The 14,190-nt window shown below is 41.0% G+C and overlaps 1 protein-coding gene across 1 annotated transcript in view; it reads right to left on the reverse strand.

Moving 5' to 3' along the window:
* Positions 1–4,141: 4,141 nt before the first annotated feature.
* GABRB3 (gamma-aminobutyric acid type A receptor subunit beta3) overlaps positions 4,142–14,190 on the reverse strand; it is a 231,086-nt gene continuing 221,037 nt past the window's right edge. The window contains exon 9 of the mRNA XM_033190802.1: positions 4,142–8,742. Within this exon, the coding sequence (XP_033046693.1) occupies positions 8,401–8,742 (342 nt within the window). The 3' untranslated portion in view covers positions 4,142–8,400. The remainder of the gene's footprint in view (positions 8,743–14,190) is intronic.

The following is a 14,190-nucleotide window of genomic DNA, read 5'->3' on the forward strand; positions in this document are numbered from 1 at the left end:
TCTTGGGGACCTTTGGTCAGGAAAAGATTTCTTAAATACAATACCAAATGCATAATCCGTAAGAGAAAAATAATTTGGGCTTCATCAAAATTAAAAACTTAGACTCTCTGAAAAACTATTGAGAGAATAAAAAGAGAAGCCAAGGAATAGGAGGGAAAAGTCACAAAGCAAAGCATATATCTTATAATGGATTTGTATCTAAAATATGTAAAGAACTCTCAAAACACAATAAGAAACAAACCAATTAAAATGGACAGAAGATGTAAACAGGCAAGTAAACATAAGGAAAGATGCTTAATATCAATTAATAATAAAACACCAATTGCAACTAAAAGAAATACCACTACACAACTCTTAGAATGGCTAAAATTTGAAAGATTGACCACATCAAGTGTTGGAGAATATATGGAGGAATTGACATTCTCATACACAAATGGTAAAATGTGCAATGGTGAAACTAGTTTGAAAAACAGTTTGGTAGTTTCATAAAAGGTTAAACATATACCACCATAAGATCCTTTCTTGTGTCTTTACCCTAGAAAAATGAAAGCATTTCAATTCTCAGCCTTTTAGCTAAGATCTAGTGAAAAATGAAAGCACAGAAGTATGCAAAGACTTGTGCATGAATGTTCATAGCAGCTTTATACTGAAGAGTAAAAAAGTAGAAACAACCCAAATGTCTATCAACAAGTGAATGGATAACAAACTGTTGTATAGTCATACAATGCAGACAACTCAGTGATAAAACTGAGCTGCTGATCACACAACATGGATGAATCTTGAGTGTGTACTATTTGATTTCATTTATATAAGATTTTAGAAAATGCAAACCTATCCCTGGTGTATTAATTGTTGAAAGCACATATGTTGTTGCTTGGAGACAGGATTGGGAGGCTTAGAGTGGGGTGGAGATATTATAAAGTGATGCTAGTAAAATTTTGGTGGGGACGAATATTTTCTATTTTGATTGTGAGGATTGTTTAATGATGTCAAAGTTGATTAAATTGCACACTTTAAATATGTGTGGTTTTTGAGTGTCATTTATAATTTTAAAATGCCATTTAGAAAACAAAATAGAATTGTTGAAAGATAAAAATAATTTCCCAGAAAACACAGCTAATAGAAAAAAAATCTAGAACAGGACAGAAAGACTATGGATTAAGAATCAAACCATATATGTGCAAAATCGATTAGTAAGAGGCAGAAGAAATTTTCTAAAAAGTAATAGAAGAAAAATGTTTAGAGCTAAGAGATACAGATCTTTAGGCTGAGAGTTTCACCCAGGATCCAACACCATAAACAGAAGATTCATACTAAATTCACCTTTGTGAAATACCATAAAAACCTCACTCAGCCAGGGTCGGTTGGGTGGGGATAGTGAGGAAGTGAGAAGCTGGGGGTGAGTCACCTATAAGCAAATAAGATCATCTGACATCAAGCCTGTCATCAGCATCACTGAATGATAAAATACAATGGTACAATGATTTCAAAATTCTAGGGAGATTACTTTCTAATACACAAGTCAATGCTTAGCTAATTACCAATTAAACATGAAGGACCAAAAGAAGAGTCAAGAGATGCATGAAGCCTCGAAACCTCCTGTCACCTATGCTCTTCCTGAGACATTAACTGAAGATGAACTTAGGCAAAATGGAGACAAAACCAGAAAAAAGGAAAAACATGAACAATATTTAAAAATTATGGAATATGGGAGTTTAGTGAAAATAAGTCTCAGGATGAGATTTATAATGAGGAATTAGTTTGCAGCAATCCTAATTTGTATGGGAAGTTAGTCAATGCCAAGAAGAATATTTTCATGAAGTAAAATGGAAAAGATTCCCAACAATAAATTGAATGACTGAAGTGGTGGCAATATTATACACACAGTCAAGAAAGCACATACGTCTTTCTTCATTAAAAAGAATGCAAATTAGAAACCCCAGAATATATATTTGTGGGTGATAGAGTGAAATGAAATCTAAGATGGTCTTGATGCAAACATAAATGTTATGTGGTTTGGATCAGTTGAAGGAATGTAAGAAAAATAATTCATTTGACTTGAATCTTAGGAATATTCTCCTTGAAATAGCCCAAAGTTGAGATATTGTACTTCTAAAGGTGAGAAAGAAACCCAAGCAAACTGCTTAGCTCTGCCTTGAATATTTATGTAATCTTAATAACATCACAGTTGTTCATTTGTTTTTAACTTTTAGAATTTATTGATAAGTAAACCCCTCAAGGCTGAAGTATAGTTAGAGTGCCAAATGTACACGTTCTCAATCTTGACAGTGAAGTAGCAGCTGACAGAACATCTCTTTTCTCACATGGCATCAACAAATGCCACTTTCCAGGCTAAAAGCACTATAGTATTTCTGTTCTTCTTCTTCTTCTAGTGTTTACCTTTACACACTCTGACAGAAGACTCAACCTTGAACCGTACTTACATAATATAGCTCAATAATGTGGGTTGTTTTTAGTTTTCAACTTTTAGGATCAATCTGTAAACATAATATTAAATACTGAAATATAATTTTATGATCTCAGTGTACATGCTTTCCCTGCTTTCCACCTTGATAATGTAAAATTATAGTCACAGGAAACAGAAGATGGGAGGTGGAAAAGGAGAAAGAGAAACACATGGAAGGATGGGGGCATTGTATCTTCATCTAAAAAAAATGGGAGTCAAGAGATAAATGCCCATATCTAGTGAAATAAGAAATGGAGATGTAAGTTGTGAAGACATTTTCCTAAAACTACGTGGCTAGGAGAGACACTAACTAGTTTCCTATTTGGTTTCAAGACGCACAGACCCACACCCACACCCAACATGCCATTCCAGTGAATTGCATTTGACTTACAAGTACCCTCTACATTGCTTGCCTGTTGATTCTGTTTCTGTAAAAACCAAGGGCCATGAAGCACAAGTCCCTCTAATGCCAGGAGTACCTCAAACAACAACCATTGCTGGTTTAGCAACATGAGGCTGCATGTCTTACCTTAAAAATGGTATCACAGGTTCCCAAGAGTCTGTCTTCTTTGAAGAATAATGTTCCCATTCATAGGAGGGTTGATAATCCCTATCCTTTAGAAGCTGGTAAAAAGGAAGTTAGAGCAGGAATTGTAAGAAGGTGTCACACGTGGTTGTGAGCAGGGCAGCTATGAGACGGGTGAGGAGACTGTGCAGAGATGGTCTGGGTATCACTGGACCCCACGTGCAGGGAGGCTTCCTCCACCAATTAAAAGCAGAATACTCTTTAAAGAAAAAGCTTTAAGAAATCCAGTCAGTATTTGAAAATCCTTTCTTCTGTGGTTATGGTAATTTGATTGTCACCTGGGATGGATAAGGTTTTAACCTAGTGAAATGGGTGAGAACTGTCTCCATTCATGATGTGCCAGCCTTAGAAGAAGAATTAGTGTGGAGTATGTCCAAGTTGCGGTCCCCAAGTAGACCAGAAATGTAAAAAACTTATCCAAACAATGGAAAAAAAGAATGAAAACAGGACCTGTAAACAATTCCTAAAGAATTTGCATTTTATTGCTTGCGAGTAAGGAAATTTGGAGGCAAACCTGAGGGCATTTTGTGAGACTTAAACCACCCTGGGGAACATTCCTTTTAAGGTGTTTGCAGGTGAACCAACAGCTTCTCTGGAGGCCTAGATATAATTTCTCAATAAAATTCTATCTGAAGTGTCCAAGGATCTGAATTAATTAATTAATTAGTTCTGAGACATTGCTTGGTACTTTCTCACTGGAGAAAAACAAAAACAAAGAAACTGCCTTATCATACTAAAGAACTTAAAATAAGGATCAATACCACCTTGGCCAGAGCTTATAGGTAGGTTGGCTCCCTGACCTTTAATGTAAAAATATTTCTTGCATAAAATCCCTACTTGAAGACAGGGACAAGTTAGAGCTCTGTGTATCTAGTTGTCCTTTGAAGTTCAGAGTAAACAGTGATTTTCATTTTTTAAAGTCATAGTTCAATCGATCTCACATGCAGTCAATTTCGGGCTTATTTCTTTTTACTTTCAGGAGAACCCCAAATGGGCATGTGCTACTAAAAATGACTAGAATTAAAATAACCACACCGTCTTCACAAGATAGCCAAGGAAGAAAAAAAAAATCAGTCTTCACATTTAAGTCAGTTAGTCCTTTTTTAATAAATTTGAATTCATTCATCAACAAGTTTCATATTGTATCTATCACTCAATTTTGCTGTTTTTTTCATGTCAAATAATACCAAAAAATTACATCAATGTGCTTAAGCAAAACTGGGTTTAAATTTATCTTTACAATAAAATGAAATCAACATGAGAATTGATTATGACAGCAATCGCCTATTCCTACAAGAATAATCCTGTACTTACCTTAAACACACTCAACTGACTTGGGAAGTAGAAACATGAGACAAGTGTGACAAAACGTGTTCACGGGGTTGGTCCTAGGGAGAGGCACACGGGAGCCCCTCTCTGGGAGGGCATTGTTTACCCAGGTGTTGGGAATTTAGTATTTCAGCAAAACATGGCACCTTTCAAGGCAGTAGAAGAGGTAATCAATCCAAGGCACACCAGCTAGTGTCCTGGAAAAATTTAATTCACCTGGGCGGCTCTTTCCCCCAAGATTCGATGTTACTCTAATGGCTCACGCTGAGAGCCAGAGTCAATTCCAAGAGTAACAAAATATTTCACCAAGTGTTCGGTTTTGCTTACATAAAATGGCCAGAAATATGAACTGGTTTTCAGGTGGAGAGTTAAAATAAGAATTAAGTGATGGTTTATACTTTCAAGCCAGGAGATTCAAAGTTGGACACATTCTTGTTAGAACACACCATGGTGGGACAAACACCAATGGATTATCTACTAGATGCTGAAAACGAACATCTACAACTGCAATGTGCCTGTCCCCTTAAAACCAGCCCCAGACTTGTTTGGCATCACCTTTGAGATGATCCCCTTGGTAAAAATGTCAGTGCTGTCTTTGGACGAGAGAGAAGTGCCTTTGAGGGAGTGACCGAACATGTCAGAGTTCTGGGTGCTGGCGTTAAAAACACATGATATTGCAGATGTGCAGGTAGCTTCCACACCTAATGGAAATATTCTCATGACATACCTTCTAGTTCGTTTGAGATTCAGGGGGAAATGGATGTCGCATGGTATAGACAGTGAAACCCCTCCAGAGTCCCGGGGCTGGTGAACAGGAGTAACACTTGATTTAAGGACCACTCAAGTCTATCAGTCTTTCTCTGTAGGGAGTTACGTAGCAGGGCTCTTCCACGATCTCAAGGATATCTGAATATGGGTAATAACCAACTGTCATAACAAGATTCTTCCATAGATCTTGAGCCCCTGTGGCACATTTTGGAAAGACAGGACTACTTAGAAAATTAACTTTTTATTACTTTCAGTTGTTAAGAAAGAAATCGCATTATATCCCCATGATAATGTTTCTCTCCTTACTCAAGAGGTCTGGGTGTGGGGAGCAGCCACCTCCCAACAATGTCAGAGGTCCGGGTTCAGAATTCCTCAACGCGGCTCAGTCACGGGCTCAGATAACTACTGTGGAGTAATGAGAGGTCATTTGAACACAACAGAGACTCCAATTCAACTCTCTTCTGTTAACACAGAGTTCTCTTCTCAATGTTCTCACAAGTTTTAAAAATGGAGAAGCTATAAAATAAGTTTGTTAGAAGAAAAGTAATTTTCTTCTGAAATGGAGTAAAGCAAACACATACCCAAGGATCTTAAAAAGTTTTCTTTTTTTGTTTTTACAGAATATATGTATGTATGTGTATGCATGTGTGTTTGTGTGTGTGTGTAGTTACAAACACTATTTAGAGTATAGCTAATATGTTAACTTCATCGCTGTGTCTACAAAGTTGTGGATCCCAGTCTTGGTGCCAAATGCATATAAAAAGCTCAAAAGCTATTATGACTATACCATGCAAATTTATATCTAGAAAACCTCGGGAAGGAGACTGCAGCTCCTTGGAGCCTCACGGGGTCTCTGCCTGTGATATGTGGGTACCTCAACTATGCATCAAAAAAGTTTTAAATCACTTTTCTCCCAGAAAGAATTAATGTCACAGTTCTGAACAGGATAAATTATACACTTAAATAGACCACTGACTGTTTCTGTCCACATCCATTTACATTTTGGGGTCCCTCTTCCGCATGTGGACCTCACACCTTTAATTACTGGATACGGAAAAAGATATACCTGAAGTATTGAAAGGGATAAGGTCTTTGCAAATGTATTTTTTTCCTTTAACATGATAATAATGATAAGGCCACTTACAAGGTTTTTCCCAATCTGTTTAACTTTTAGGGTCCCCCATTGTTACCGATGGAAAAAACTGTCAGAGAAAAGCCAAAGCCAAAGGAATCCCTGGCTAGTCTCCAGATGAAAATAAAACCAGAGAGCAGTGATTAGGAGGAAAAAGAGGAATGAAGGAGGGAAAAGGGCCTTAAAGGAGGTAACTGCCTCTAGCGTGAGATTTTGTGGATTATGTTTTGTCTGATGGTGGGTTTTGAACTGTTGCAGATGCCCACAAATTAAAGGTTGTTACAGCCACCAAAGAAAAATCAAGTAGTGGTCAGCTCATGGATAGTCCACACCACACGCATCCTCAGGGAAGGTGGTGCCCCTACCTATGTCAAGACAACTGGGGCCAACCACTGGAGCACTGGGCTAGACTCTGGTCCTTGGTTTTGGATAGAACAGAGAGGGTGAGGCATACGTGGCATTTTGGGATAAAGTATTAATTTAGCAGTTCTTCCTGCAAATTTTGCTTTTTATTTTTTCTCCAAATGCTCAACGTCACTGTGACACCTGTTTGCACAACTGTAGTCATTTCAGTTTATGGATGCCTGTGATAGAAATATTGTTTACAAAAAATATATCATCTCTTTTTTTTTTTTTCTTTAGAAAGATCTCATCTAAATAGTAAGTTAAGGTTGCGTCTATGAAACCGGTGCACCTTGTCTTGTTTCTACGAGCTTTAAAAAGTCCAAATACTGATGAGGCTGTGGCTCGGAAGGAAGCAACAGTGACCGTGTTTGCTGTCAGGTTGCCCTCCTTTGCCTCAGAGAACGGTCATGGGTTGTTGGGTGACGCGTGGTGTGTAGGGGTCATGTTCCTGCAGAATCCTAGTCAGTCTAGGAGTAGTTGGATGTGCTTATGAAATATGTCAGATACAGAAATAAAGGCATGAGGATGTTTCTTCGTTTCCGAAATTGAACAGAAGTGTTTTAGCTTCAATCTTAATTTCTAGATAACAGAAAGTAGTTACATCACATGAAGGAAAATATGACATCGCATGCTGCCATGATAGCAAGCATAAGAAACAAAATCTTGGTAAATATACATATATATGCATATTATGCAAATATATTTTCTATTAACATACAATGTTATAAGAATGATTGATAACGTAACTGCAAGGGGGAAAATCATCCTAGATGGTTTTACCTTAGAGTAACGAATAACCTGAGACGTCTATGCTTTCTGTTGGATATCAGGCCTAGAAATCCATACGAGATGTAGAGCACATTTTCAGTGATTGAAATGTCATTGGCAAAACGTGCCACTGTGTTTGCACATGACAGTGAAGCTGGATCCACTCCAAGTGAACAACAGAAACCAACTACACACTGTATATTAGAGTACTTACAATGAGATGCCATTCACTCCCGATGGGTTTTCAGAAGACGGTCGTTCAGACATCAATGTGGGATCTATCTATGTTTAAGACAACAGGTAAGCACACTGCCAGTGGCTCACCCCAGCCACCAAACCATTACAGAAAACGTATGCCCGATGAAGACAGATCTCATCACCAGAAAAGCCAAGAAGCCTTTGCTTACTAAACTGAACGAGAGGATATGAAGTGAGTGACTCATTTTAAACTAGCAATACCACTGTATGAGTTTTCAAAGATTAACTAAGAATGTCTTTCTGATTTTTAAACTAAAACATCTAACTTATGGTCATAAAAGACACATTTGGGGATGATACTGTGTTTCACGCCCTCATTCTCAAGGCATAGTATTTAGATGATGCTTGTCCCTTTCAATTAAAAAAGAAAAAAACTATGACTTTCTTTAATATGCATCCTGTGGGAAATTGTCCATAGCTGCAAAATGTATATATGTATGTGTATTTGTCTTCCATACACATGGGCACTGACTCCTGTGTGTATAAACATATACACATACATCCTCATATACACGTGTATTTTATATATATGCTGAGAAAGTTCACATATATATACAATTGCGTATGTATATATGTGTGTGTCTGCTTGTGTGTGTGTCTGTGTGTGTACAGGTATAAAAACTTGACAGGCAGAGTAATATTTCACTCAGTGTTAAATGGAGTCTTTGAAAAATCAAGTACAGTCACTCAGTTAACATAGTACAGCCAGTAAACTAAGTTGAAAAGAGAAAAAGTGAACGGAAACACGATCCTGGACCATCTGTCTATGGCATTCACATCGGTTAGATCAGGTATTTTAATTTTGAGCTGCGAAGACCTCCTCCGCAGATGGGTCTTCTTGTGCGGGAGGCTTCTGTCCCCCAGGAATCGCCCATGCCCTTCTCGAGGCATGCTCTGTTTCCTGTACTGGATTCCTGAGTTGTCAAAGGATATTGCTGAATTCCTGGTATCGCCAACACCACCCGCAACCTCATTCATTTCGTTGTGAACTTCCAGCGATGTCAACAGAATATTTCCATGAGCATCCACCTAATTAGAAGGAAAGTGCACATGGTTAGACAGCCAGCAGGCCAATGAATCCGATTTCCCTATGCAGATCCCGGACAGAATGATGTCATGCCATCACCTTACATCTTTTACGAGAAACTGTACATCTGTCAAACCCAGCACTCCGTTTTATTGGAAAATGTCATTTTGGAGGTTAATTGCAGTTGAGAGATTTTTATTTCCTTGATCTAAAAATGCTCATGTAAGAGATTAGATGCAAGAAGGGGGAGGGGCTTTTTCAAATCGCAATTTCACATTATGGATACAAATCCTTACTGAAAAAATTAAATACAAATGACTTTCAAGCTGTTAACTTAGGTGCTCTAACCATTTTCACAACTATGCTTTGAATAAAAACTATATTCTCCCATTTGTCTTTGGAAGTCATCTTGTTCCCTTTTCTGATGATATAACACACCCAAATTACTACAGAGAAACACATGAATAGTCCCGTGATTGAAAGGCACGCCTGCTGACTGCCGTGGAGTAGATACACACACCCCCAACCCCAACTCAAGCAGGCTCCCCTTGCCCAATACTGGTTCTGGCACGAGACTTCTTTTTGAAGAGCTACATGTAAAATAGACGAAATTCCCTTCCCACAATGGAGCCAGACTTTACAATGATAGCGTTTTATTCTGTGCCAAATTAGCTTCAGACGTTTCATGATGATGCCAAAGGTCCACTCTGTTTGTGAGTTGGTCTGCCCTGGAACTTTGAACCTTTCACAGAACATCCGGGGGCTGGGGGCCCCAGTGGAGTCCTTTCTGAAATGAACTACTAGCATCTGCTTTCTGAGCAGTTCCCACCCCTGCCACAGCGCCAAGGGCCATTCCACAGTCCCCTGGGCTTTCACTCCAGCAAGCCCCACACTTCTCCATTTCTCTTCTCTTTCTTTGCCTGGAGGGCCATTTTCCTTGTCCTGTTTTTGGTTATGGAAAGCCTCCCCCGTGTTCCAGTACTAGATTAAGTGTCTGTGGCTTCCTCCATAAATCTTTCACAAAACACAGTTATTTTGTGTAGGAATAATTTATTGCTGTATTAATTTGTGTCTTCTCATCTTCTGCAATTTCATCAATGGCATCCAGCTAGATGAGCAGGAGGTGAGGTGGTGAGAGGAGTCCTGCCTGAGAAGGCGCTGGGCCTGTGTGGAGTTCCAAGTGGGGACAGGACACCGGTGGGATGACCTCAGACTTCAAGGAGGCTGGGGCACAGGAAGAGCTGCACATCCAGGGACCACTCAGACTTTGGTGGAAGGGCACGAAAGAGGACTCTCAGGTGTCTACAGGTTTGGTAACACCATTCTAGGTCACTTCATTATGCTTCGGGAAAGTGAGGTGGTCATCGGGGTAATGGCCCCCAGGGAGGCTGGAACCCTAGGATCAACCCAGTCTGGTTCAACCTTGTATAATAAAATGGTGAGTTATTTTCAGTTGCCACGAAGCCCCAGGTTGAAGGTCATGTAACCTGAGCATGCCCAGATGGACCAAGCATACAACCATGGGTGGAGCCTAAGTGCTCAGCAAACATCACATGGCAGGATCCAGCATCCAATCAGATTGAGCCCTTGTGTTGCCCCATGGCAGGATGCAGCCAGACCACACCTCCCAGCATCACCTCATTGCAAGAGCCAATCAGAACATGCCTCATTACCCTATGCCTATAAAACCTGCCCCAAACCTCAGTTCCACGAAACAGATTTGAGCATTTCCTCCTATCTCCTTGCCAGCTGACTTGCAATAAAACTTTTATTTTCTCAAAATTTGGTGCCATCGTAATGTCTTCCAGCACATCAGGCAGTGAGCCCATTCATCGATCGGCACCAAGCTCGCAATCCTCACTAGATTCCGTGAGTACGTTACCCTATGCAAAAGTGACTTTGTGCTCATCATTAAGGGCACATACCCTAAGACAGGAAGATGACCCGGGATTGTCCAGGTGGGCCCAATCTCATCACACCTTCAAAAGTAGAGAACTTTCTCCAACAGGAAGCAGGAGAAAAAGTCAGAGAGATAAAAGCAGAGGAACTCAAAGCCTGAGGACTTGAGTCACCCTTGATGGAAAGGCTGTAGGGTAAACATAAGAAGGAACAAGGCAGCTGATAGGAGCAAAGATGGCCCCAGCTGACAGCCCAAAATCAAATAATCCCATTAGAAAATGGACAAAGGATCTGAATACACATGTCTCAAAGGAAGACATACAAATGGCAAACAGGCACATGAAAAAAAAATACTCAACATCACTCATCAGGAAAATGCAAATCAAAGCCACATGAGATATCATCTCACCCCAGTTAGAATGGCTACTATCAAAAAGACAAAAATAACAGGTGCTGGCAAGACAGCCAAGAAACAGGATCTCTCAGACACTGTTGGTGGGACTATAAATTCACACAGCCATTATGGAAACCAGTATGGAGGTTTCTCAAATAACTAAAAACAGAACTACCATAAGATCCAGCCAAGGCAATGGGGACCTCAATTTACAACCACAGGGAGTTGTCCTTGACCAAGCACCCGAGTGATCCTGGAAGCACAGTTAACCACAGAGCCTGCAGAAAGGAAAGGAACACAGACTGCCAGTACTTTAATTTCAGCCTCCTGACACCCTAAGGGAAGGACCCAGCCCAGTCTCACTGTACCTGCACGTCTGGCCTAACAGAATCATGAGGTAAAAGCAGGTGTCATTTACAGCTACTACATTTGCAGTACTCTGTTACAGTGGTAATCAAAACTACTACAGGAGTTGAAAGGGAAGATACATTTGCATTTGCACCTCAAAGAATGACTGGAAATTTTTCAGACAAAATGCAGCAAAAACATCACAAGCGAAGCTTGCAGAGTACCTGAAATATTTTGAGAAAGGCAAACACCGTTCCCAGCACACACTAAGCCTGAGACAGATGAGGTCACGATCATCACTGCCATTATCCCTTTCGTATCCTCTTATCACAAGAGAAAAGTACACCTCGTGCTGGGTGGAAACACAGATTAGATTCAGGCCAGGGAGGTTTTTGTTTTTTGTATGTCAGGTGAAAGAATTTCAATTTAACTCTTTAGGGAACAGGAAGGAAGAGTAATTTCTAGGTAGAAAGTCACAGATTTCTGAAGTGCAACTCAAGCTATAAGAAATTGAATTTGAGAAGAGAGCGTGCAGAGTGGGGCCCCAGGGAGAACGCCCTGCAATGGTTTCTGTTTCCTTTAGGGCAGTCTGGAATGGAAATGCCCAAAGCCCATGAATAACTGCCTCTCTGGCAACTGCAACCCATCTCAGGGTTTTCCCTAAGCCTCGAGACACACACGACATGCCCACAGCAGCAACGCTGGGCCTCCGCCTGCCCAGTGCTGAATCTCCAAAGCTCAGGGGCTGGGGAAGGAGTGGAGAGTCACTCAGCACCCCAATCCCACTCCGGCCCATGCACTCCTGTTCCCTGTGAGCTCCTAGCAGGAGCGTTCACACGGCAGCAAGTGTGCCATGAGTCCAGGTGGGGCCAGTGCTTCTGAACCGGTGCTACATCCTATAGTTCTAGGATGAAGAGTGTCACTACGGGTCTTCCCTGTAGTTTACAGCAGCATTGGTTTAGACGCGGTCAGAGAGTGACCTCATCTGTCCTCCACTGGATGGAGTGGTCTCCTTAGAATGGAGGACACCCAGGCTGAGAGTGCTTGGAGACGGGAATGGACCGAGATCACACCACCCGTGCTGGAAGGCCCTTCATGGAGACACATGATGTGGGGAGGTGAGGAGGGCATTTTCTTATATTTTGTATCCATCAGAAGGAAAATTCTAATGGAGCTTGTATCTCAAAAGCACTTGGAATGTTAGACCTTGGTATAATTTTGACTTTTTTTTTTTTTTTTTTGAGATGGAGTTTCACTCGTTGCCCAGGCTAGAGTGCAATGGTGTGATCTCAGCTCACCGCAACCTCCTCCTCCTGGGTTCAAGCAATTCTCCTGCCTCAGCCTCCTGAGTAGCTGGGATTACAGGCGTGTGCCACCACGCCCAGATAATTTTGTATTTTTAGTAGAGATGGGGTTTCTCCGTGTTGGTCAGGCTGGTCTCAAACTCCCAATCTCAGGTGATCCTCTTGCCTCGGCCTCCCAAAGTGCTGGGATTACAGGTGTGAGCCAGCGCACCCAGCCTTCTGTTATATATCTGTCCTTTCTGTTTTCTTTCCATGGGATGATTAGCAGCAAAACTCTTTAAATGACAAAGTGTGTCTGCACGTCTTTAATACAAGGGAAGCATTCCTTGGTTTGGGAGACAGAGTTTCTCATTGTACTAAGAGAATATGGCAGGAGAAGCCCAACAGTTAAATTCAGGTGTGGCTGAAACAGGTGCCCATGGCAGTAGCATGTCCCCTGTGCAGGCCACCTAGGGCTAGCTGTGGGAGTGCTAGGGCCACATCTTCCTGGGGCAAGAGTAGTCATTCACTATCCCTAAGAAGGGGTAACCTGAACCTGCTCTGGATGCTGCAGGGAGGAGGGCTTGACTGGGCAGCCCAGCTGGTCTTTGCAGGAAGAACACTTCACAGCAAGATTCTCCAGGAGAGAAGCTTGTCCTCTGGTCTTTATCTCCTTCCAGCACCTTCTATGGTACCCTGTGCCACAAAGGAAAGACGTGGTGGAGAGAATGAGCTGCCTGGCTCACACTGGGAATCTTATTGTGGAGAGGGCCTGGGAGCGGGGTCAGCCAGTATGTTCCTGTTCATTTGGGGTGTTCCATTTATTCCATTTACTGCAACGAATACGCTTGGTACCCCACCAAATATGTCTGATTTTGAATTATGAATCAGGAAGTATATTAGGTTACCATGTAAAGGAACTTGATAAATTGAGGTCATTTATCAAATAAGCTCAATTTGATTTTATTAGAATGTCCAGTATTTTAAACAGTTCTACTTAAATGGTAAGCTTATATGTTTAAAATTTATCTGATGTTGAGTCAGAAGATAATCAAAGGTGGAAGATGCTTGTAGTTTTTTTTGTTTTTCGCTGTGTCGCCCAGGCTGGAGTGCAGTGGCGCAATCTCGGCTCACTGTAAGCTCTGCCTCCCGGGTTTACGCCATTCTCCTGCCTCAGCCTCCTGAGTAGCTGGGATTACAGGCACCCGCCACCACACCCAGCTAATTTTTTGTATTTTTAGTAGAGACGGGGTTTCACCGTGTTAGCCAGGATGGTCTCGATCTCCTGACCTCGTGATCCACCTGTCATGGCCTCCTAAACTGCTGGGATTACAGGCGTGAGCCACCGCATAGTAATGCAGAATTTGTTCTTTTCAATAATACTAAGTGGTTTGGGAATTACAGTATCAGAAAAGTGAAATCATTTTCCTGAAGATGGAAAAAACCAGAAAGCATTATTTAGCTTTAGAAAAATGGTCTCTACAGACTATGCAATGTTTTAAATAACAAAACTGTGAGAAGAAAAG

The sequence above is a fragment of the Trachypithecus francoisi genome, unplaced genomic scaffold, assembly GCF_009764315.1.
Source record: "Trachypithecus francoisi isolate TF-2019V2 unplaced genomic scaffold, Tfra_2.0 Lachesis_group3, whole genome shotgun sequence".
Lineage (NCBI taxonomy): Eukaryota > Metazoa > Chordata > Mammalia > Primates > Cercopithecidae > Trachypithecus > Trachypithecus francoisi.